At 36.4% G+C, this 26,858-nt stretch overlaps 1 protein-coding gene across 3 annotated transcripts in view; it reads left to right on the forward strand.

Moving 5' to 3' along the window:
* The window catches only part of LOC101746375 (cell adhesion molecule Dscam2), a 188,584-nt gene that overhangs the window by 90,020 nt on the left and 71,706 nt on the right, over positions 1-26,858 (forward strand). For all 3 annotated transcript variants that reach the window (XR_002430208.3, XM_012688428.4, XM_038011129.2), the window contains exons 5-7: positions 6,579-6,737; positions 8,280-8,429; positions 9,640-9,760. Coding sequence is in view for 2 of the 3 variants with exons in the window: in XM_012688428.4 (XP_012543882.3) it covers positions 6,579-6,737; positions 8,280-8,429; positions 9,640-9,760 (430 nt within the window). In the remaining variant the exon portion in view is untranslated. The remainder of the gene's footprint in view (positions 1-6,578; positions 6,738-8,279; positions 8,430-9,639; positions 9,761-26,858) is intronic.

The raw sequence follows: 26,858 nt of genomic DNA on the forward strand, positions 1-26,858 counted from the left end.
ATTTTGTTAATTTTTATGATACGTTCATTTAATTTGCGCCATAAAAAATATGAAAAGGTAGCTTTGAGCACATTGAAGTTATTTGTTTTCCTTGTACGTAGATAGCTCAAGCTCAGGCCCACCAGATATTAAGCAGTTAGCCAATGAATTCTGTCCAGGTGAAGGAATATTTTCGTTTTTTTTTTTTTTCATTAATTCAATATAAGATGCACTCTTACTTCAATAACACACCATTTATAATTTATATTACAAACATTCGCTTCCTTAAAAAGTTCTGAGGTAACCAAACATATTATTAAAAAAATACAGTCCAATTGAAAAGTTCCTTCTTTTTGAAGTCGGCTAAAAAAGGACACGGTCCGTACCGAGAGCTTGCTTTCAGAGCAAGTTGAAAATAAAATCTAATTGAACCAAATGTGAGTCTTTGACCTCCTGTCCGAAAGCACGTGTGTTGATTTACACAATTTGTAAATTCCTTACAGTAAAAACTAGCGACCCGCCCTCGCTTCGCTTCGGAAGCTGTAATTTATTATTGATTTCTCCAATATTTAATAGATGTTAATATACATATAAACCACCTTCCTCTTCAATCACTCTATCTATTAAAACCGCATCAAAATCCGTTGGGTAGTTTTAAAGATTTAAGCATACACAGGGACAGACAGATATAGGGACAGAGAAAGCGACTTTGTTTTATACTATGTAGTGATGCTAAGTGACGTCATCTTCAAATAGAATTTAAACATTAAATTCGATCCTGCGCCCTAAAAAAACATCCAGCCAAACGGTCCCAAATTATAATTTCAAAGATGTCTTACTTATACACCTTTTATATAGGTTTTTTTTTCTATTAAAGCTTCTGAGCAAATGATGTTAATTGAACCGTGTTAAAACGAAAAGAAATGGAATGAAGGTGACATCCATCAGTCGGAGTTAGTCATCGAATAATTGAAATATTATTAGAAGTACAAAGTTATTGTTTTGCAATACCGCCTTGAATTTTAATTGTGTGTCTGTACGTACACTGGCCGTGAAGTAGTAGTGCGCTTCGGTTTGAAGGGTGGGGCAGCCGTTGTAACTATACTTGAGACCTTAGAACTTATATCTCAAGGTGGGTGGCGCATTTACGTTGTAGATGTCTATGGGTTCCGGTAACCACCTAACACCAGGTGGGCTGTGAGTCGTCTACTCGTCTAGGCAATAAATAATAAAAAAAACATGCATTGAAAACTGATAATTACTAAATTTATTTTCTAGTTGATTTTTGGTTGTTTTCTCAGAACTACGATTAATCTTTAAATTAAATGTGAACAGAATAATCAGTGGTAGCTGACGACTTGGATCTACCTCTAGCATTGCTTTTTCTAGATTAATTGGATAAACAAGCTTCTAGTTCACATGTTATTAGTAATTCTCAGAACAGTTATGCGAGAATTAGATAGTGTTTTTAAAATAACTTTTCTTTTCAAATAAATACAAATAACATTATTGTTTCTTCATTAAAATTGTTGAAAACCATGGGTAGAACTGTGGTAAATAGTCGTTATCTTTTGAATTATAAAGGTTCTTTGGACTTCAAGGACAAAACAATCTACGAGGTAATGAGTGGACCGAATGCATTAATTAAAATAAAGTTGACACCACACCGACACAAGTAGAGTACATACCATTGCATTACATGAAATTATACAGAAATTTCTTACATTTTTAGGTTTATTCTTTTGTATTATGAATACATTAATGCATATTAAGCACAGACTGCTTGAAACGTGAGATTGAACTTCCATAATGTGTATTATTTCAATAATATGGTCTCCCCAAAAAGAATATAATTAATAACATTACATAACATGAGACAGAACAACGGATCGTTTATTTATTGTGAAATAATTATTCACTGAAATAAAAACAGAATGAGTAAAACCAAACAGAAATCCGCATACAACTAAAATTAAAAGTGACCGAATTAAGAATAATAAGTAAAAGGCGAAACACGAGCTGTTTGAAGTGTGTGAAGTAGGGCGTAGGATAATCGTTCAATTACATTAGAAGACTAAAACGCCCGAGTGCTCCATCAACACCGATCGGTTTCCTTTTTTTTTTTTCGTGCCGGGGCCGAACCTCCTTGGAGCTCCTCGCGCCTAGGGGGCCTGCAGTGTATGGTGGTGCGCGACTGCAAGACCGCGGGCCCGAGGAATTTAGGGCCCTACCGCACTAAACGACTTCCCTGCACTCTTACACCCGACGTCCGATCTCCATCCGTGGTCAGAATCCGGTCAGAGTAGAGGGGTTCCCGTGGTCAACACTACAACCAGACACGCGGCGCCACCCAGAGGACGCCCGAGCTACGGGTCGTCAAGGCGTAGCTCGACGATCAACGACACCGGTCTCCGCGGTACGGCAGCCCTACCAGGCCGTCCGGGCGATGCCGCTGGTGTTCCGGGATACCTCGTTGGGTCAGAACCAGCCTGCCGGGTCTCTTTCACAGTCTGTTCAGCGACGACAGCGACGACGGCAATGCGGACCGCATCGCAGGCCGCAGCCGCTGGCGTGTCGTCCCGTCCTCCTGGTGCCAACGCGCTGCCGCTCGGTTTCCTACTCCAACCTCTGAAGATAGGAGCGATTAATGTTAAAATTACAAAAACGTGGGACGACATAAAATGAACTGCTATAGTTGTTGCAAAGCATAAATAATTCACATAAATTAGTTATAGATAAGCAACTCAAGCACTCAACAAAAATGTTTACGGGCGTCGGCCACTAGATGGCTTCGCTTCGATTAGTTTCCCATTGTTCCCGTAGATGGTAGTAACATATATATTTTGATAAAATTTAATTGATAAAATTTAATATATTTGTCTATAAACAAATAAATACTTGTATGATTTATTGAAGTGAAAACTTCTTTAGAATCGTTGTGATTTCAAACCGGATGCAACGGAAAAAACGACAGGTAAGAGACACAAATACAAAAATGTGTAGGATGAAGCCAGCAAAGAATGAGACAGAAATATACATACTATTTAATACAGCGCCATCTGTGAGATTTTTTAATACTAACGTGTGTATGAAAGCTCTTGTAGTGAATTTTAATTTAGGATTATACGTGAAATTAAAATATCAATTCACAGAGGATGCTACCTTACAATTATTTACTAATGACAAAATTTTACATATACTTAAGACGTTTAGAATAATTGTATTTTAATTTTGGAAGGTTTCACTTCTACCACAAGCGAATTGCACACATGTAATTTTTTTTAATTTTTTTCTGTGTTTAGTTATACAGTAATTAAACTTTTAACAATGTATAGGTTTAGGGGCATCCGCTACAAGATGTCGCTAGTTTCCATACAAACAAATATTTGTCTTAAATTATCGCCATTTCAGGGCCCTGGTTGCAAAGTACGACTGCGCGCTGCCCTTAGTTGTGTGAGTGACCTATCTGTATACGCGTCAATGTAGGCGTGAGAGCACGTACGGTTAGCAAACAATATAATATATATTATGAATATGGTATATGGTATACTACGAATAAATTATGGAGAAGCAAACGTCGATTTTGACAACTAAGGTCTACAGCTGACCTTCGAACTCATGTATCTGAAAATAAATTTTATTATTGCTGGGGGTGGGACGTTTTGTAAGCCGACACGGGTAGGTGGCATCGCCCCGTCTATTGCTGCTACAAAGCAGTCTAGCTCAGAAGACGCTCTACCAGAATATAGTATTATACAATTGAGACTTCGAACCCCCGCCTCTACGTGGGTGCAGGCTTTCACTTTGTCAATGTCTAGGGGCTCCTAACACCTTAACATTAGATTAAAGCAATAAAAAACAGACCTTTCGAAGCGTCCCATTGATTACGAAACATAAACGCTTAAATAAGTTTCCAATTTCCTAATTCAATTAATTGCTCAACTTGATTCAAACAAAGCCTTCGGTGGAAGGTAGTTACAAAACCGGACCGGACCACGGGTCGTTACAGTTATACGAAACTTTGCTTTGTAATTAATTTTGGTTGAACGAGTGCATGCGAGGTCGTTTTTGGAGAGCTTTTACTTTTAATAGAGCTTTTAATTTTCTGATTAAGTTTCTTTAAGTTTTAATTTTAGGATATTAAAATAGCGTTGATCTCTTTTATGCTTTATACTGTACGTTAAATGAGGAGCACCCTGAGGAATTGCTTTTTAGTGCCTTCATAGATGGGCATACACTCTTCTGATGATACTCACGGTCGATCATGGACGACAACAGTCCCAGGGGCACAGCTCAAGATTACTTTCAAATGCAATAATGATGATATAACGCAATAATCATTTAGTTCTTTCCATCACACCATCAGCCAGTGGGGCAGAAAATATCTATTCTTCCTGAAATCGTTACAATCATACATCCCCATAGAGCATTTTTGTTACGAGCTTTTATTAAATTTCTGTAAAAAAAAGTTATTTACATTGAGCATTAACTAGTAGGTTAAATTAGTAAGTTACAGTGCTTGTAACCTTTTCATGGTTGAAAGAAATAAACTTAATTGAAACATTGCAAAGAGCTGATACCAAAGTTGGAGAAAAAAATTGTTTTAATTAAGAAATAAAAATAGCAATCTAGCTATCTGAAACGAAAGGTGTGACAGCGGCTACTCCAACGCAATTGGAACTTCAACCATTTTTCTTAAGGTAGATATTTCTATTTAGGGTGTGGTGTCTAATTTGACAATCTCTTACATGTGGAGCGAGGAATTGACTCTTCCTACTGTTTACCTATGATATAAATAAAAACTATCAATGTGACGAAAAATTTTTTTGTAATTTTTATAGTCTATTATTTTATGTATTTTAATCATCAATCTAAGAAAAACGACTCCAGATGAAATCAGAGTTCTGCGTTAGCTTTTATTCAATTAGACCTAATAAAACTAACCTAACTTTGTGAAGAATTTTACATGCGAAGTTTCCCAAATTCTTTTAAGCAAACCTTTTCTTGACAATCGTGAGCACAGCGAAAAGTAAAATGACCAAATCGGTTGATCCTTTCTCAATTAATGAAGATTTTAAAACGCAATAACAAATTAATTATTTAACAGATTGTTATTTAACAAATTCTTTCCACGGTTTTAATTTTAGTGAAAATATAGGTGAGCACCCTATATTTATTTGTTGTGTGCAACCATAATTTAAATATGATAAAACACTTAGTAGACAATAAGAAACTCCAACAAAACCATTCCAATAGACAAATTGAACTCTTCCCTTCTACGGCACAACGCACAAATTGGCGATACAGAATAATGACGTGGAACCTTTTCCAATAAATCTGTAAATCCTGACAGCACTCCGGTAATAGACCCTCGGAAATTCGATAACCATTTCAGGATTAGTTACTTAATCCTGACGATTATTGTGGAATATTATATTCAAATCCCCTAAAGGTAATTAAAATTTGATATAATATGACAGATCATAATGTGAGTATAAAAAAACTTTTCTACTGGTTGTAGGACCTCTTGTGAGTCCGCGCGGGTAGGTACCACCACCCTGCCTATTTCTGCCGTGAAGCAGTAATGCGTTTCGGTTTGAAGGGCAGGGCAGTCGTTGTAACTGTACTGAGAACTTATGTCTCAAGGTGGGTGGCGCATTTACGTTGTAGATGTATATGGGCTCCAGTAACCACTTAACACCAGGTGGCCTGTGAGCTCGTCCACCCATAAAAGTAATAAAAATAAATAAAAAGACTTCATTGTTTTATATTGTTTAACACGAATTTTAAAATTGTAACGTTAAAACATTAACCGGAATCCTTCTTGTGTAATTTTCTCATTGTTTTTCTTAGTTTTTATTGAAAAGACAATATTGTTGTGAAATACAATTGAAATAAATATAAAATACGATATTATTAGATTTATGTCTAATAATATGGTATTTACATCTTTTTACTTATACGAATAAGTAATATAAAAAAAAAGCTCAAAGTGTATTACGTCAAACATTTTCCTTTTGTAAAAGTTACCGATATTATTCAAATCCATAAATCAAATCACCCGCAATATATCGTATCGTATAATATAAAAAAGTTCTCATGTCACATTAATGTACAATTGAAAAGGCAAAATATGAATCACGAGGTTAAGCTTTATATTATAATCTTCTATATATATAAAAATGAATTGCTGTTCGTTAGTCTCGCTAAAACTCGAGAACGGCTGGACCGATTTGGCTAATTTTGGTCTTGAATTATTCGTGGAAGTTCAGGGAAGGTTTAAAAGGTGAAAAAATATAAAAAAGCTCGGAATTCTATAAAAACAAACAATTTTGTTTTTCCTTGGATGTGTCCCCTTGATGTGTCTTTTATTTATCGATTTAGGCACTACGAAGTCTGCCGGGTCAGTTAGTATTCAATAAAATCCATTATAGTTAATATCGAATAAAGATTTTATTATTTACTTTTTTTGCGCTGAGAGAAACGTTGTTTTAATGGAGTTGTTCTCTGGGTTTAAAGTTTTACAGATTTATCGATATTATTAAAGACACACTACGGTGCCATTGATACCAATTTAACTAAGAATATTTTACACGCAGTGGTGTGGCAAGATTGGCAAGTTCACGTGACGTCAACGTCAGCAGAGGCGGGAGGCCCGGCGCTCCTCACCTGCACCACTCCAGCCCCGATGAAGGATCACGCGTCGGTAGCCGCCTGGTACAGAGACGACGAAGTTCTGCCATCTTCAGATCACCTTTGTAAGTTTGTTGGCAATAAATTACACAGAGACTGGTGAGCCTATGTCTGCCATGAAGAAGGGTGGAGCAGTCGCTGTACTGTAAAAACTGAGATGTTGAAATTCATGTCTCAACAGTTTTTTATTTATTTATTTTTTATTGCATCGATGGGTGGACGAGCTCACAGCTCACCTGGTGTTAAGCGGTTACTGGAGCCCATAGAGATCTACGACGTAAATGCGCCACCCACCTTGAGATATAAGTTCTAAGGTCTCAAGTATAGTTCAAACGGCTGCCCCACCCTTCAAATCGAAACGTATTACTGTTTTACGGCAGAAATAGGGACGGCATTTACGTTGTAGATGTTTATGGGCTCTGGTAATTATTTGACACTAGATGGGCCGTGAACTTCTCCACCTATCTAAGTAATAACAAAAAAAGAGGTAAATATTTTACTGCTTGGGCGTATTAAGCCCGCCCGGACAGATATCACAATCCAGCCTGTTTCTGTCGCAAGAGTATAGTGAGACTGTTGCTATACAATACAACGAAACTCTAACCTTATATTTCAAGGCGGATGACACAAAGAACAGCTGCAAACAACGCTTATTTAAAATTTTAAACGAATGCTTAAGAAATTTCATTAATTTCAAATGATCCAACTAATAAGTCTTTTGTAGTATTTAAATAATAATAATAATAATTGCCCCTCATGATAACATACCGTCAACATAATTTTTCCTTACTACACGCTGCATTCACTTGGTTTAGGCCCGTGGATGTGGTTCAGACTAGCCAAAGTGCTAAGAAAAGATTACCGCTCCCAATAAAAATATATAATAATTTATTTATTTCTCTCTTAAAGGTATAGTACAAATACAAAATTAACCTTATAATTTATTTTGTAAGCCTTTGAAAGAGCTGATGTCTACTAGGTTCTAAAACCTGTATTAATGATCTCCAGGCTCCCTCCTTCTTAAGATAGATTAGGCTAGGTTAAGTCGTGAATATATTATGCTGCGGACAAGTGTTGAGACACCATTAGGTGTTTTCATCTATACTAATATTATAAAGCTGAATGTTTGTTTGTTTGGACGAGCTAATCTCAGAAACTACTGGTCCGATTTGAAAAATATATTTCAGTTTTAGCTAGCCCATTTATCGAAGAAGGCTATAGGCTATATAACATCACGCTAAGACCAATACAAACGGAGCACCAATAAATAATGTTTCAAAATCGGGGTTATTTTTACCTTTTGAGAGCTTTCGCTGCGTACGCTGCAGAAGCGGTTAAAGTTTCGCTAAAATAATGTATGACAGGATTGTTCCCCTTTAAAAGATCTAATAAAAAGCCCGCGACAGCATATGTCTATATGTTAAGGTTGGCTCACTATAACGTTTTTTTATGCTTACCAAATTTGTTCTAAAATAAAGCATTATTTGTGAACTATTCCACGCAGACGAAGTCGCGAGCAAAAGCTAGTAATTTAATAAAGTTATTAACATAAAGTGTTATTCTAAGTATTCCGTTGATTCGTCTCGTCGATTAAGTCGTGTTTACAGCCGGTCCCACGCTGCTAGTGGATGAAGGTTGGAAGATGATAGTGCGTTCCGTCCGCTTGGAAGACTCCCGGGCCAAATATTCCTGTTCAGTTCTGGACTCGCTGACGGGAGAACGAAGACGGAGTAACCCTGTCAATATTGAAGTATCTCGTGAGTATCTAGCTTTTTCACCCTCAGACACGGCCACTGAGTTTCTCGCCGGATTTTCTGTGGGTCGCGTTTCCGATCCGGTGGTAGATTCTGCGAAGCACGGCTCTTGCATGGGCCAGCGTCAGCAATACTCCAGTTAGAGCTCCGTGAGCTCACCTACTAGTTAAGGTTACGCTGAAATAGCCTCTCAAGGCTCTCAGCTTAGGTAGGACAAAAAAAATTGTTTTATTTTGGTATACAGAAAGATAAACGCTGGACTTTTAGTTGACAAAAACACAGAGCAATAGGTTTCATTTTTCAAAAACCACACTAGTAGAAAGCAAGCATGTGATAATTCAAGCTAGGTAGTGCTGTCCAATGACGTGAAACAGTCGTACCTCTCAGTCTCAATGTCATTGTCATCAAACTTCAAAAAGCTGCATTCACATCGTAATCTTCACGGGCCCTGGTAACACATAACCCTACAAGGGCAATTAGTTGTCACAACAGAAAATTATAATAAAATCTCTCTTATTACCATCGCAGTACGACTTATGGCCTACTCGATCGCAATAAGCGGTCAGTGACTCATAACGAAAAAAAAATTTAAAAATAATAATAAAAAAGCCCTTTATTCCATGCAATAACATTTCTTTTTAGTATATTAAAAAGTAGCGACCAGAGTGACGTGCAACTTTGACATCAAAATTTCCGGATTGAAAACGCTTACCAAAGTGCTACTCTCACAGACACTGCACTAGGTCCATAAACATGGTAATTTTTTTTGCGGCTTTCGTTGCCTTTTTACCTTTTTTGTAGTAAAATTTTAAAATGTATCGAATTTATTCATTAGATTCACTCATCTTGACAGTACGAAAAAAAATAAAAATCACACAATTTCCTTACTTTGAATTTGGAATTATCTTCTTTAAAATTTAAACTTTTAATGATACCAAAACCAGCCAAATACAAATAATATAGCCAAAAAGATTTTATTACAACGTCTTAAATATACTATAATGCGAAAAGACTTTTTCCCAAACCTATTCATTATGTTATATGCATAGACCCCTCTCAGGTGAAGGCCTCCTCCAAAGATTACCATTTTGTTTTGTCTCACAGAAGAAAAAGTTACTCATAGAAACAAGTAATTCAAATTCCATACAGTCAAGCCCGTATCTAGATAGTAAAAGAAAAAGTTAAAAACTATCAAATTAATTTCCTTCCGTAGCAGTTACCGTGTCTTCAGCTCCTCACGCCGTTTCGCATGGTCAGTGGGAAGCTAGCGTGCGAAGAGGCGGCGACATAGTCCTACCGTGTATGGTGCATGCGAACCCGCCACCAACGATCACGTAAGTATTTTTCTATTAAAGTAAACAATCAAACCAGCGTAAAGTGCGCTCTGCATGAAGCGGCCGAAGCGTTGAATGGTTGGGTGGACGAGCCCACAGCCCACCTGGTGTTAAATGGTTACTGGAGCCCATAGACATCTACAGCGTAAATGCGCCACCCACCTTGAGATATAAGTTCTAAGGTCTCAGTATAGTTACAACGGCTGCCCCACCCTTTAAAGCAAACGTATTACTGCTTCACGGCAGAAATATGCGGGTGGTGGTACTTACCCGCGCGGACTCGCAAGAGGTCCTACCACCAGTAATAAGACGCTATTGATGGCAAGGCGTTATCTATAATCTATCAAATTTGAATGGCCATGTCGTATATACACGCATCCCTGAAAACCCGTGCAAAGATCTCACTAAATTTATGAACCAAAAATAAACACGAGATAAAAACAAATTTGAAAATATTCAAACCCACAGGGCTTACGCAAAGCTGATTAATTTACTGTATTATAATGAACATACCCCGTTAAATAACACCAACGCGTACCAAAAACAATGTAATATATTAGGTTGTTCTCCTAACAAACATAACATAATGTTTGTTTTATAGAGTGTTCTATTTTTGTTAGGGGAGAAGTTTCGATTTGTGTTTTTTCTCATGTGTTAGTGTTGAGTTACTCATATCATGTTTTGGAGTGTTCAAGGGAATATTCTTGTGTTTTTTGTTTTTTAATTAATTAGAAAAAACGGCACTTTTATAATTTTAAGTAATCAGTGCGATTTGTTTGATTAGATCTTTTGTTTCGTGGGGTCATTATGCCAATGTAATTATTTCAATTCTTTAAGAGAACATTTAAGGATGGACTGCACCACTGGCATTATGATACCTATTGGCCCTGGTGATCATTTAATGTCAAGCCATGAGCTCATCTTCATCTATAATAATAACAAAAAACGTATATATTTTAGTACATATTTCGATTCTGCTCTGTTCAAAAGCACGAGAAAACCTAAGGATCCTTTAATAATTGCAGAGACAAACAATTTATGTATAGAATTTCACAATAGGCTTAGTAAAATTGCCACGAAATTACTGAGTATCTTAATTCCAATCATTTCAATGGATATACAAAACGAATTATTTATTGTAGGCTCTAGTGATGGTACGTGACGTGTCTATTAATGCTTACTTTACACAGCATACACTCAAACATCAGACTCAAAAGGCATACAAGCAAAGCCATGTGATGGTGGTAATTGGTCATTAAAATCAGCAATACCAGGGACAAAGGCAACCCATAGCGTTTATACTATACCGAATCTACTCATAAGTCCTTCCCTCAAACATTGTTCTTTGTGCCGTAAAATCTCCGGTTCACTGTGCTTGATATCATCAAAAGGTCAATATATCGATTTCGAGCCTTTCTTAGATGTGCCGAGTTTAATAGTACTAACTCATTGATCCGAAGTTATCTCGTCTGTTCGACTAATTGGGTACTATCTGATAGACAGACGGGGATTTAGGTTCGGGATGTGCAAAAGTGGAACGCAACAAAACGTGACTATCAAACTAGTAATTCTAGAATCACATAGAATCAAATAGAAATATAGTATGTAGATTTGAATATAGAGAACATAGACTGTACTGAAATGAATGATAATTACGGCAAAGAAAAAATTCTAATAATCTAAAACCTCAAGGGGCTACTGGTTTAACTGGTAGCTGAACTTACGGAGCTCAGTCTGAGAGATTTTGCTAAGATTACGCATAGCAGTCTGTTAGATATTTCAAAGGATAAAAGAACATCAGAGGGGAAAAAATAATTGTGGAAAAAAATATTTTTGATCTTGATCTATCTGGGCTAGATTGGCACTTTTAAATCTTTATAAATTTTCTACAGATTCGGAATGAAATTTCACTACTCCGTAGAATCTGCAAGGATCTCAGGACTTGCTCTGTAATTATGGAAAACTTATCATTGTTTTCAACCTTTTGGACAATATAATAATAGAAGATATTGTGAAAATAGAGATAATAATGAAAAATAACTGGAAGTAACTCAAAATAATAATAAAAAAGTAATAAAAAAAAGTATTAAAAAAAATCTCAAAATATTATTAAGGTATTTAAACATACTCGAATACCCTGTACGTTTCAAAATTTAAATTCAATCTGTAATGAAACAAAATTACATAATAAAATTCATCATACATTTTTGTGCTATTTTGTAATTATAAACCTAATGTTAATTCCCTTACAGATCTCGATACAATTCTATATTGAAATTCTTTACACGTGACAAGTTTCAATTATACTTTATGAAATTAACAAACCACCGACAAAATCCCAAAACCGTCCCTGCTTAATGGAGCTAATGTAAGTGCGTTAGGGCCGACCAAATGTTACCCCTGAGTGTTGTTGGGGCAACCATGAAATGTGGGCATATGCGTGTTCAAGGAAAAAAACTTAAGACAGTCAATTCGCTGCTACGACGGACTTTTGTTTCAAATAGGGTTGCCTCTGCAGACTCGTTTTGATTGAACTATTCTTTGGGTCTCGTGATGAAGGAACTAGGTCAAATAGATCGTTGTGTTGCTTATGTGAATTGAGTTCGTACGTTATTGGTAGTTGTTGCCACGGTACCAATTAATTTAATTTTAAAACTTAGAAGCTAAGAAAACCCTACGTGGGTTTCTAATGGGGTTTCAGAAAAACGTTAATTTTCCTTAGCTGTTTTTGGCTAGGACTAATTGGTAATGACTAGTGATTCTTGGTTTACTGGTGGTAGGACCTCTTGTGAGTACCCATGGGCAGGTACCACTATCCAGCCTATTTTTGCCCTGAAGCAGTAATGCGTTACGGTTTGAAGGGCGGGGCAGCCGTTGTAACTATACTGAGACCTTAGAACTCCTATCTCAAGGTGGGTGATGCATTTACGTTGTAGATGTCTATGGGCTCCAGTAACCACTTAACACCAGGTGAGCTGTGAGCTCGTCCACCCATCTAAGCAATAAAAAAAAATAAAAAAGTTTCCAAATTAAACTAAAATCATGCTTAAGTAAACAATGAAGGTCATCAAAATATATTCTTGTTCAATGTTAAAACACGAAATCTCTACTAGCAATACTAAAAAATTCATAGCCCTGAGAAGAACTATCCAAACCGAAATATTTTTCTTTGCTCATTATTTGCTCTTTTCTTTTAAAAATACATTTTGCTATAAATAGAAAATACTTTTTCAACCTTACAATTAGTTTGTCATGAAACCCCCTTTTCCAACACATTGAATGACAAAAGGAATTAGAATCATTGTAGTACAATGATTCTTTTTAATTAATCAATATTTTTTATTTATTTCACGAATATTAACTGTATCTCTTTATATAGGCATGACGATGATCACCATAACCATCAATTCTTCTTCTTCGCTTCCTCATTACTGAAGGTTGTGACCACCTTGGTCTAGTTTTTGCACCAGCTTCCTCCAATGTTGCCTGCATTCGGCTTGCTTAATGGCGCCCGGGACGCTGGTGTTTGTGGCCTCCTTGACAATATCCGTCCACCCGGTTGGCAATCTTCCTCGACTTATATTAATAAAATTAATCATCAATACAAACAATAAAACAATAGAATCCAATGTTGAAACAGCACGAACAAAAATAAAATATGAAAAGGCCTTAACTAAAGAAGAGGAATAAATCAACGATTTTTAGAATTATTTTCTCTCAGTCTATCTGTTCGCGCCCATCCCCGTAAAGACTGAATGAATATTAATGTAATTTTCATTGGTAGTCCAGGCTTAATTTGTTTCATTAAAACTAGATGGTATCAAAAAAAAAACAACGGCCGAATGGAATTGAATTTGAACCTTATAAAATATAAATTACTTATTTTAATAAAAAAATATTAATCTTTTTACATAATAACACATTGAAACTTTAAGGCTATTCGTCCTTATTTTATTTTTTGCGGTGATGGGTGGACGAGCCACTTGGTATTAGTTGGTTACCGGAACCCATATATACAACGCAAATGCCGCCCCCCACCTTGATATTTGAGTTCTAAGGTCTCAGTATAGTTACAACGGCTGCTCCACCCTTCAAACCGAAACGCATTACTGCTTCGCGGCAGAAATAGGCGTAGTGTTGACCGCGGTAACCCCCTACCTCATCCGGGTTCTGGCCTCGGAGGGGATCGGACGTCGGGTGTAAGAGTGCAGGGGAGTCGTTTAGTGGGTGGGCCCTAAAATCCTTGGGCCCGCGATCTGCTCTCAACACCTACAGATCATTGAGTCTCACATACCCCGCGCGCCCCTTATGCGCGGGGACATCGCAGGAAGTTCGGCCCCGGCCCGAAAAAAAAAAAAAAAGTGTGGTGCAGTGCGGAGTCACAAGAGATCCACCACCAGTAAAAAAATATTATTTGTCGCGATATAAAGTACACTTAGCACGAGCGAAGCTACCGTCGGATAGATATTATTATTCACTAATAAAGATATTAAATGCACGTGTGTATATTGTTAGTAACATAATATCTTTGTTAGTAACATAGTAATGGCATCCTTTGAGATGAAACGTCCGTGACAGAATCCGAAACGTTTTGTGGTGCACTGTACTTGCATGGTACAGACGCGAACAAAATAATCGTACGCTTCATGTCATGAACGATCATATATCTCCCGGTAATTCAAGCACTCATTATGGAGTTAAATGGAAACCTCGAAACCGCAGACTAATGTTAGCGGAGCTGTATGACTAGCATACTCCATTCGAAAATGCGCACACACTATACCAAAATACAATAGTAGTTAAATTAATTTATCATTTCAAACTATGACAAAATATTCACTGGTGGTAGGACATCTTGTGAGTCCGCACGGGTAGGTACCACCGCCCTGCCTATTTCTGCCGTGAAGCAGTGATGCGTTTCGGTTTGAAGGGTGGGGCAGCTGTTGTAACTATACTGAGACCTTAGAACTTATATCTCAAGTAGGGTGGCGCATTTACGTTGCAGATGTCTATGGGCTCCAGTCACCACTTAACAGCAGGTGGGTTGTGAGCTCGTTCAGCCATCTAAGGAATAAAAAATATATGTATGAATGACTCTTTTAAACAATTTAATTGTTCACCGCTTATTTGTAATTTTATTACTCCCGCCAGTAACTTGTTAGCGATTTGCAAAAAATATCACTGATTTCATTTTCTTCCTAAAAACGCACTTAACTCATAACATTCTTTTGTATCAGTATGCAACCTCATTAATATGGTAACAAGTAAATAGAAAAGATAAAAACTGATGCAGTGTTGCGAAACTATTTTTGGGATGAAATTTTAATGTAATTGCAATTGGTACTCAGTTCATCTGCAAACTCATTCAACTCAAACTCAGACTCAACTCAAACTCAGACTCATCTGCAAATGTCAGTTAAAAAAAAAAGAATAATTTTGGGGACAATGTCCGCCAGTGTAACATTGTAATAAGCAAAAACAAGTCGAAACTGTTGTGACAAATGAAGAGACATTCGTTCTGTATATCACTCGGTTGATGTGTGTTTTTACACTCTCCCATTTTCTAACTTAGGAATGACGTGGATGGAATTACTCTACCAAATTACGATATTCTACTAATTGAGCTTGACACGTGAGGTCAAAGTTTCATTTGTATTATATAACAGCGGTCATAGTATCTATATATTAATACGTGAAGCAAAAACTTTGTACCCTTTTTTACGGAAAATTGTGCGGACGGAGGAGTATGAAACTTTCCACACTTATAGAAAATATAGAGAAGGAGTGCACAATATTAAAATTGTTTTTATTTATGCATTAATAATACATGTGCTCTGAGGAATTGTTCGAGATGATACCGGCATCTCGTTTTTACCATCGCACCGCCCGCCACCGGAGTGGAGTTCATCCATACTACCTGGAGCCACTGCGGTCATCACAGTGCTTTTTAGCCACGTACCATCCGGCTATGGAATGAGCTCCCCTCCACGGTGTTTCCCGAGCGCTATGACATGCCCTTCTTCAAACGAGGCTTGTGGAGAGTATTAAGCGGTAGGCAGCGGCTTGGCTCTGCTCCTGGCATTGCTGAAGTCCATGGGCGACGGTAACCACTCACCATCACGTGGGCCGTATGAGTCTGCCTACAAGGAAAAAAAAAACATATCAATAAAAAAACATTACGCACACTACCATGTAATTGACACAACACGCATAAACTTTTTGTTTATTGTCAAACTTTTCTTATTGTTTAAAGTCTGTGGTCAAATTGAGAATAGATTAATAGTGTTTGTATTTATGTATATAAATCTGTCAGTATAGAAGTTTAATGGTCTTTGACAATAGAGCCATAATAATGTACAAACTTATAGTTTCAGTTAACTATAGTCGAATTTCAACTACTGCGGGACCACTAGTTGCATTAAAATGGCATGCATTAGAAATCGCGGCAGAAGTGGGAAGATACCAAAAAAAAGGGAGAGAATAAAAATATGCTGCGTAAACTACACTAAAATTAGAAGCCAGGAACACAATTAACCGTAGAAGCGGAATGCTATACCGGAATTCGCCGTTTCAATTTATCTAATTAATAACCAGTCGACGCGTCAATGACCTCAGCCCAGCCCTTGGCGTACCCACTTCGCGTAACCACGTTTTATGACCACGTTTTATTCCACCATTCAATTAGTCGCAGAGCTCTCGTGTTTGTGGCCGCGAGACTTGTATATATAATAGTAAACGGTGTCATTACTTACGACAATCATCGAGCATCGAATATTTGTTTCGCTGGTGTCTATACTAATATTGTAAAGAGGAAAGATTTGTTTGTTTGTTTGTATTGAATATGCTCCGAAACTACTGAACCGATTTGAAAAATTCTTTCACTGTTTGGAAGCTACATTATTCCCGAGTGACATAGGCTATTAAAATCTTTTTTGAAAAAAATTAGGGATCCTTACTAAAACTCCGATAATGTAACCCAAGATGTAAAAAAATTACCTAACATAATAATATTCTTTACATCGCGTGCCCTGCGAAAACTATTGATGATAGAATAAAATAATGTATTGCGACTTTGTAGAACACATTATTATTTACATAAAGAGTTGCGACAGCATATGTCTACCTATCGTAGTTATGCCGCAATAAGTGTTCTTTTATTTTAAAAAATAAAACAACGTCAAATATCGTTGAAATTTTTGTTAAAGATTCGAGCGGAGACGGAGCGAGCCGCTAGTAATTAATATAAGAGTAATTTCGCTGAATCTCATATTCTGGTATATGCTAAAACTACATAAAAGCCCGAATTCAATATTATAAGTTTGTATCTTACCGTATTTGGATGACGTAGGTGAGCATTCGTAATTCAGTGTAATTCAGTATAGTTAAATTTTATTTTAAATGCGAGTTTATAAGGCTTATAATACAAGACGATTAAAAAACTAACCTTGTAAATTTTCTTTCGGATATTTACTGCCGCTCTAAGCAGACGAGCACACGACTCACCTCATGATGAGTGTTTACCGTCGCTCATGGACATCAGCAATACCAAGGTTACGGCTAAGTCACTGCCTACCGTTAGATACTGTCCACAAGAAAATGGGAAAACGTAGACAGCGTGGTAGCAAGTAAGGATGGAATATTTATTCGTCTGTCTTTTAAGTTATTGCATAGCTTTTATCGCGGGCCTTGAGCGGGGCGACCGAATCAAATTCCGTAACGAAAAAAACCTAACCCCCCTCACTCTGCCTACCATGTAGCTCGCGTTCAACACATTCACACGTTGTGTTTGTGAATAAGCGCGTGGCGTGACGTCACACTGCATGCGCATCATTAAAAGTCTGCCCATCTCTCTCTCGCGCGGTCTAGCTTATGAGTGTGAAGGGGACAGTTAAGGTTTTGCTTTTATTAATGTTTAATATAACGTGGTCTTGTATTATTATTGTTTTAATATTAAATATTATAAAATTGATAAAAAGTGCTATGCAATAATTATAGCTTTACCGCGGCAGTTCCCGAGTGCCACACGTTTGTTTTTTTACTTCAATTTAAATACACTGACTTTAAACTATTAGAAACCGTATCAATTTGTATCGTATACAAAATTATCCATCCAGATTAAATATGTAAAATGGTAAATATGGAATAAATTTTAGTACTTTTGCAAAGCAAGTATGTATACTTATATAATAGGTAAAGTGGAAAATGAATGTGATTTCATTTTTCAATTCGCTTGACGTTCCGGCTATTTGCACAAAACCGGTTCGTAATATCGTCCCCTTTTTGTATTGTTTGTCAAAGTAAACCTTTAGTTGTAAACTCGCAAAGGCCTGCTATCCAAGTTAGACCACATTCTCTGTCAATCCAATATCAGTGTAAACAGCTAACGTATAAGGATCTATTTTTGCTTGGATAACAAAAGTGTGACGTCAATACAAGCTCAAAGTGTACACGTGTAACTTATTAGGGAAGTTAGGCTGGTTTCGAATTAACTTCATTGTAACGCGATTTCAGTCCCAAGACAAAACAAAAATTATGTGATCACAGTGTAGGTGGCATACAGATGTCGTGATTTCTATGTGACGCAGATATTGGTTCATTCAATGATATATAGCTTTTACTGGTTGTATAGTAAGCTCGGATGGGTAGGTAGATCTTATTATCTTGCCTATTTTTTGCAGTTATATATTGTGCAGTTGAACATATATGTATAATATGTCGCAAAATGGGCCCATATATTTGTTTTAGTGGGCGTAGGTAGTCGTGCAAAGAGATTACGCAGCACGATATGATCACAGTTCCGAGACGTCTTCACTCTTGCTAAGTCAAGTAACAAATGTGTTTAGTAGACATGTGTAAGTAATGCGAGTGATATTACTCGGGTAATATTACTCTACGATGTAATGCAACATCACACATTACGCGAAGGAAACAAACATCACACTATCACCCAACATGTTTCTTTCTTTGTCGTGTAATGTTGCTTAATACACGAACGGAACCGAGCGAGCGAGACAGACCGATCGACGCAAAATAAATGAGCAAGCGACACGAAATTATTCCTAGTGATTTTGAACCGTATGTCCTGGCCGCTAGGTACATTTTTATACCTATGGTACGTCTGAATTTTAATATAGGTATTTGTGTTTATATTTTTCATGCGGCCAGCCGGTAGTTCCCCGCAAGTACTTACTTAATTTTTTATTCGCAACTTTTGTAAAATCGCTAGTCGCTCGTAATTGTTTAGTAATATTTCATATTAATTTTTGTGTTTGATTTGAATTACTTAAGTACTTGTTTGAAGATAATTTTATTATTTGTTTTAATGCGTGTTTAATAAGTGAAAGAAAGAACGGCGTCTAAATGAAAGTACAGTCCTCCTTGGATGCACTTTGAGGATATCGCGCCGAAACAATGCATCTACTGCTCTCGTATATTAACATTATCGTCGAGCTCAATTTGCAGTCTAAGTCGCCATATGAAATCCGTTCATCCCACAATAAATTATATTAAGTAAAAAATAAAATTATTATATTATTAAGTAAGTCAATCTCTGTCAAGTAATATAACAGTGTATTACAATACAAAGTTCATACTTTGTATTGTAATACACTACTGTAATGACACACCCGAATCATTACTTAAGTGATGTGTATGAACACATCACTTACGTAATGATTCGGGTGTATAGATACAATGTACTCGTCGTCACAGTATCTATTGAACGCACCGAGTAATGTTAAGAGTGATGTGTAATGTTTTCGAGTAATATCACCTATCTGTAAAAGTGATGTCATATCACATTACATTGGCAAGTGATGTTTTGCGCAAGTCTAGTGTTTAGATTCCACTCGAGCGATGATATCTCGACTCTGCCGAAGCACACCATCCGTGAGCCGAGGTTTGACGAGTAGTCGCGACTCGCATCCACTAGATGGCGCGCTTTCACTTCGTTTGTTGTATCCGGATGCGGCATTTATTGAAACTTTGACATTATATCTCCATCTGGGTAGTTATTGTTATCTCTATGACTTCGATTATCACATAACACCAAGCTGGCGGTAAGCTTATAAACTAATCTAATGTAATCTAAAAAAAAAGTTATAGAATAATCGACAACTTGTACATAACGATGCTTGTTCAACATTACTATTTACTTATACTTTTTCTTGTTTGCAAAATTTGCAACCATTTTTCTATTGCTACAGATAGGTTGAAAATTTTATTAAGTTTTAATTTTTTATTTTTTTTTTATTGCTTAGATCGCTGGACGAGCTCACAGCCCACCTGGTGTGAAGTGGTTACTGGAGCCCATAGACATCCACAACGTAAATGCGCCACCCACCTTGAGATATTAGTTCTAAGGTCTCAAGTATAGTTACAACGGCTGCCCCACCCTTCAAACCGATACGCATTACTGCTTCACGACAGAAATAGGCAGGTTGGTGGTACCCACCCGCGCGGACTCACAAGAGGTCCTACCACCAGTCTACCCGTCAAATCGGAATATGTTAATGCTTTTATTCGCTGAGCTCGGAGTGTGAATTCTGTTAATTACTAACACTGTGGCAAGTTTTATCAGGGATCCCTAACATTTATGAGGGTGGTCCATTAGCAAAACTCACATTCGTCTTCGTTACGTGTGTTCGTAAGTTTAACCTAACGTTGCTTGCAAACAATGATTTGTGTTAGATTTAATTATAATACAAAATTAAAGTCTGACAAGCTAATGCCAACTATGAACCCTCACTGTACCACATTATGGCACAAGCTATCATTTAAAAAAATACATTCAACAATATTCTAGTATATTCTTAATAGTTTTATATATACTCATGATGAGTAAGCTCCGAAAAAGTCTTCGAAATCTTCGAATTCTTATTTGCAATATTTGTTGATATTTATTTTGTCATTATTTTTAAGCGTCGGAAAAACGTCAATCAGATATCTTGGAGGCACTATTATAAATATATATACCGTCTTTCGTCATAAGATGTGTAAATTATATTGAAATGACGACTAAGCTACTGTTTAAAATAAAGGACACGATTTTGGCATCGTGGAAATAGGTAAAATTAAGAATTATCAGAATGATTTTCATTCAGTTGGAACTGTCGAGATTATTTGATGATGTGTTTTGTGACACTATATGATTATATAAAGCGGAATAAGAATAGACGCTTATCAACAAATACCATAGAGTCGATATAAATTTTAATAGTCGAATGTTCCATTCCTGTATTGCCAATAAATTTCTAAATTTTATGAATTAAGTAATCCGAAATATGTAGCAATAAATGAGACTAGGTTTATTAACACGCTGTAATAGCATCTGTTTATGACCGCTTAACGCGCATAGAAGGCAATTACCCGACTAATTGTATGAACACAACGCGCAGTAAAATTTTATTAAGCCACATTTAGGTATATTTTATTGGTAATGCCTACTACTAGGGTGTGGTTTAATTTTGAGACTCAGATATAAGCTTTTTTTACTTGTACTTATGCTGTAGATCACAAAGTACCGTCGTTGTGTTGTGGAAAAGCCTGATAGGAACGTCTGTAAGCGTGGCCCGTCCTCGCCAGAAGCAATGTGGAAGGCTTTATGCAAAATGTGGAGCAATATATCACAAGACACCCTCAAAAAAAATGCTTTTTTTTATTACTTAGATGGGTGGACGAGCTCACAGCCCACCTGATGCCGTATGACAAGACTTGTAAAAAAATTCATAGTATGTAAAGCATATATTTCTGATGGAAAATCAATTTATCTAACTATTGTCTTTTTTAACATGGATTCTTAATATTGCTTTACGCTTTTTAAAGTAGTTTGATAGTTTAATTAAACATTTATTATAATATTTTATTATAGTTTTATTTCATTTTTATACTATAATTAAGGTGGTCTTAAGCTTTTGGCCGGCACTGTACATAACTCATATGCACTATGTAATAATAATACGTTTATTTAATTTTACCTCACATTCGTATGTTCTTTCATATCACTTTTCGCTTCGTTTTAGATAGGTTGTTGCGCTTAATTTGAACTTTCCCGTTGACGCACTCCATTGTGCTTATATACGCCAAACGGCTACGAAATGTAGTCGAGCTTTTGAGAAGTTTCTGTCTACGATTTCGTAGTTTCGATCATTAATGCTGTCTACTTTCTACTAGATGGCGTTATTGGGCTTCGAGTAATTTTTAACAAATGTAACGTTATAATTATACAAAATTGTCGTTTGATGTCAGCGGAGGATGGAAATAACGACACACAGTATATTTAATAAACTGTTTTAATATATTTTCAATGAGTTTCATATATATTTGAAATTTTATAGGAATTAATAAATAAATAAAAAATAGATACCAAATACCAATTTTCCATACATAAGTAAGTTCAAAAAGCTTACAAATATAAAGAATATGGAATACGAAATCTTATTATGAGTCTTTTTCACTGGAGTAATTGATTTAAGTATCTAAAGAGACATGAAAACATTTGATACCTTACTTGCCAAATCTCAAGAACTAGTCTGTAATAAACGCGAAAATTGATTGAGCCTTTATTGGCACTATGAAGACCAGAGGCAACTGCTTCGCAGTAAAACTACATCATTAACGGGAAGCAAATTGCTTCCCGTTAATGACGACAAATTCAAGTACTTTTTTTTTTTTTTTTAAGTCGTCCTGGCTTGAAGAATAAGATTTCCGGTGCATTCGTGTTAAGCGATGTACCGATGTTCGAATCCCGCAGGCGAGTACCCATTTTTCTAATGAAATACGTACTCAACAATTAATGTTCACGATTGACTTCCACGGTGAAGGAATAACATCGTGTAATAATAATCAAACTTGCAAAATTATAATTTGCGTAATTACTGGTGGTAGGACCTCTACTGAGTCCGCGTGGGTAAGTATCACCGCCCTGCCTATTTTTGCCGTGAAGCAGTAATGCGTTTCGGTCTGAAGTGTAGGGCAGCCGTTGTAACTATACTTGAGACCTCAGAACTTATATCTCAAGGTGGGTGGTGCATTTATGTTGTAGATGTCAATGGGCTCCAGTAACCACTCAACACCAGGTGGGCTGTGAGCTCGTCCACCCATCTAAGCAATAAAAAAACATATGTATGATTTTATAACCTTAATTCTAACCTAAATTTTGCTCCCAATAATTACCAAAATAATTTATGGTTATATTCTTTAAATACAAAGAAAGGTTAATTAGAAAAGGATAACAACAGTGGTTAGAGGATCGCTTAGGCAAAAACACATTAACAAGAGTACATTTACTGCCAAGGACTGTGTCATCTCAATTTCCCGTCACAGCAGCTATTACGTAGGGCAATGTCTCCATGCAAGCGATAAGCGGGTAGGAGATTAGTGTGATTGAGATATCCCTTAAGTTTATAAGTATCTAAAAATAAAAATAAAATAAGCAATATTAGAATACTATTCTTCAGGGATTTTCACTACGTAAAACGAATGGGCGCATTTAGATTTTGATGTCTATGAGCTGTTCTGATTCGAAACTAGATAAAAGGTCACTTTGCTCGTAGAAGATGGTCGCTAGGACCGAAAAGCTCTCGAGCGGCGACCGCGTACTGGAAAGCGCAACGTGGGTGGACTTCCCACGAGGTGCCATCCGGGAGTCGTGGGAATTGCGGCTACGGTGGCGAACCTTGGGGATGCCTTTGGCCCGCAGTGGACGTCTGTGGCTTGAAGTGATTTATTGTACACTATAATAAACATTAAATACAAATGTACAATATATTATATGATATAACTAAATAGTTAAAAGAAAACACAAATGAAAAAAAAAGTCTGAAGTCGTCGTGGCCTAAAGGATAAGACATCCGGTGCATTCGTATCTAGCGATGCAACGGTGGTGTTCGAATCCCGCAGGCGGGTACCAATTTTTCTAATGAAATACGCACTTAACAAAATGAAATGTTCACGATTGTCTTCCACGGTGAAGGAATAATATCGTGTAATAAAAATTAAGCCCGCAAAATTATAATTTGCGTAATTACTGGTGCTAGGACCTCTTGTGAGTCCACACGGGTAGGTACCACCACCCCATCTATTTCTGCCGTGAAGCAGCAATGCGTTTCGGTTTAAAGGGTGGGGTAGCCCTTGTAACTATACTGAAACCTTAGAACTTATATCTCAAGGTGGGTGGCGCATTTACGTTGTAGATGTCTATCGGCTCCAGTGACCACTTAACACCAGGTAGGCTGTGAGTTCGTCCACCCATCGAAAGCAATAAAAAAAGTAGATAGGCCATCATTACGTAAGGCTTGCGTGTTATTCAGTTAATCAGCCATTTACTGTACTGTACTGATTGTTTCTCGCTTCCCGCTCGCACTGTGTCCCCGGCTTGCTGCAGTTCAGCAATAACCGGGCCATTTGTCATGTGTCAGCCGACGCAGAGATGTCCTGTTAATGGATCTACGAGGGTACAGTCTCGCGTACTGGAAACGTGTTTACGGTTCTGATTGATCGACGTTTCAAAGGAAGGAAGGGAGCTTTTTTAGCGAATCAAACGTTATTACATTTTGCAAGATTGGATGATATTTTTTTTTTTTTTTAATGTGTATCACACGAAACGGCTCGGAAGAGCTCTCTCGACCAGCCGGGTATACCAGAGTGAATCAAATCATGATGAATACCGCGTTTAGACACGAGTCGAAAGTTTCAGTGTTATTTAATGTAATACTACTTTTATATTATTTTATTATATTAAATACTAGCTGACCCGGCAGACTTCGTAGTGCCTCAATCGATAAATAAAAAACCTAAACTTTTATATAATAAAATAAACTTAAAACAAACAAAATGAATAATATCCGTCCGACAGGGGACACATCAAAGGAAAAACAAAATTGTTTATTTTTATTTAATTCCAAGCATTTTCATATTTATTCAAATTTTAAACCTTCTCTGAACTTCCACGAATAATTCAAGACTAAAATTAGCCAAATCGGTCAAGCCGTTTTCATGTTATGTCGTGACAACGGAAAACGGGTTTCATTTTTATATATATAGATTCCGTTTTTTATTATAGTATGTGATTTCAAGGACAGTACCTATGCGTTGCTTTTATGTTTAAAATTTGAGGTGGTATGCCATTTGATCACACGAAAGCAATAAACATTACAAAGTAAGCCTCTCGTCAACTCGCGCGTATTCGTTGGAACGACTAATTAAATTTATAAATCGATATTTTTAAAACTTTTATTGACTTTTAGTGAAAGCTAAATACATATTATGGTATTCGCTGCAAAGTCTTAAACCAGCAAACTAAGCGTATGCTTTTATAGGGTAAATTACCCTTAAGTTTTTTTTTTGTTGATTATGCTTGATTGAATAGGCTCCACTTCTTAGCCATTATAGTTCGAACAATGTAGCTTCGTGTAAGATTTAAAAGGATTTTTCGTTTATGACAATCTGCCTTTATTTATACAAAATCGTTTTTTTTTTTTATTAAATTAATTTTTTTTGTGTCTTTTCACAGTCTTAATCTGCAAACAGCATAATTTTGCGATTAAATGTTCGTTGTCACGACTATTTTCTTTGTTATATAGTTCAACGAAAAATAAATTTGTTATTAGGAAGGAATTATTTTATCTTTTTCTTCTAACTATAAAATTTTATTGTACATCACAGCCACCCGACAAAAGTCTTCTTATTTATGCATATAGCTATATATTGTTATTTTCGAATGAGCTACGTACGTAAATTATGAAGTAATATAAAATTTCAACACTACACATAAAATAAACTATGACATTAATAAACGTGTGGAAAGTTCTAGAAACTCGAAGTACGTACGTACACTGCGGTTGTTAGTTAAGAAGTTTTAAGTAGTGCCGTGCCAGCTGTATTATTGTCATTTCTTGTTGCCCTCGTATGTTGGTACAAGGTGTAAAAGGAAGCGATAAATTATTTTTACGTAGTAAGTATCATGAGCCCGCACGAGTTGGTACTACCGTCCAATCTGAAATAAACATGCGTTGGGGGTTGAATTGTAAAACACGCGTTGTTCTAATCAATTTGATAGTTATCTATGGGCTCTAATATTATAATGAGATACACAGTATTATGATAAAAAGTTGAAAATTAAAATGGTTGCTAAAATAAAGGTGAGCCAAGAACATACAAATACACTCCACGTTACGTCGATATTACTAAAAATAAACCTGAAAACGTAGCAGTATTGGAAATCCCAAAATCACACGTCCCATCTATTAGAAATAAAAACGGTAGATTAAAACAAAAAATAAGTTTTTTTTAAGGGACACATACATATAGCAAAATAAACTAATTAAAACGTCTCAAAGACTAAACGCTAGTCGCCTATGAAACACGCCAGCTCTCCGCCAATGGACTGGAAAATGTCGAGATGGAAACTCGTCGATAAAATTGCGAGCAAATGCTTACAGTACGCGATCTCTGAAGTGTGTTTATAGAGTTTCTTCAACTTGAACGCTCCATGTGAAATGTAATTAACTTCGATTTTCTGAGCTGACGAGCGGTTTACTGAAATGTTTTAACAATCTTAATACATAATATTACCAGAAATGTGTGTATGTGATTTTATTTTTTTTTATTTTTTATTTATTTAATAAAGAGTGAACTACTTGACATGTAACAGTATGTATGTATGTTTACTTAGATGATTTATTCTTTGCCGCTCAAATAAGAATGGGGCGATGAGAGAAAGAAGAAAGAATATGGTTTTAAAAACATTAAATTGCTATTTCTTTCTTCACACCTTAACTCACACCCACCGAGCACAGCATGAAAGAAGTTAACTATAACCCGAACTGAATATGTGACCTTAAAGTGGAAAAGTCGAAAATAATGCTTCGTTTTCCCTTATCTCCTGTTTGAACCCTGAACTTTTTTTTTATTATTATCAAATAATAATTAACAGTAACGCTGTTTAGCTATCACTTTATTTTACCAATAAAATATGCTTTATGCATCTCTACAGAATATAAGAGCAATTATCCCAGAGGCTCTCACACTTATTTTGTCTACTGCCCACTTTGAGAATAAATTATTTTTTGCCGCACCTACTTTTTCCCTTACTTAAAAA

This window comes from Bombyx mori, chromosome 5 (genome assembly GCF_030269925.1).
Source record: "Bombyx mori chromosome 5, ASM3026992v2".
In the NCBI taxonomy this organism is placed as follows: domain Eukaryota; kingdom Metazoa; phylum Arthropoda; class Insecta; order Lepidoptera; family Bombycidae; genus Bombyx; species Bombyx mori.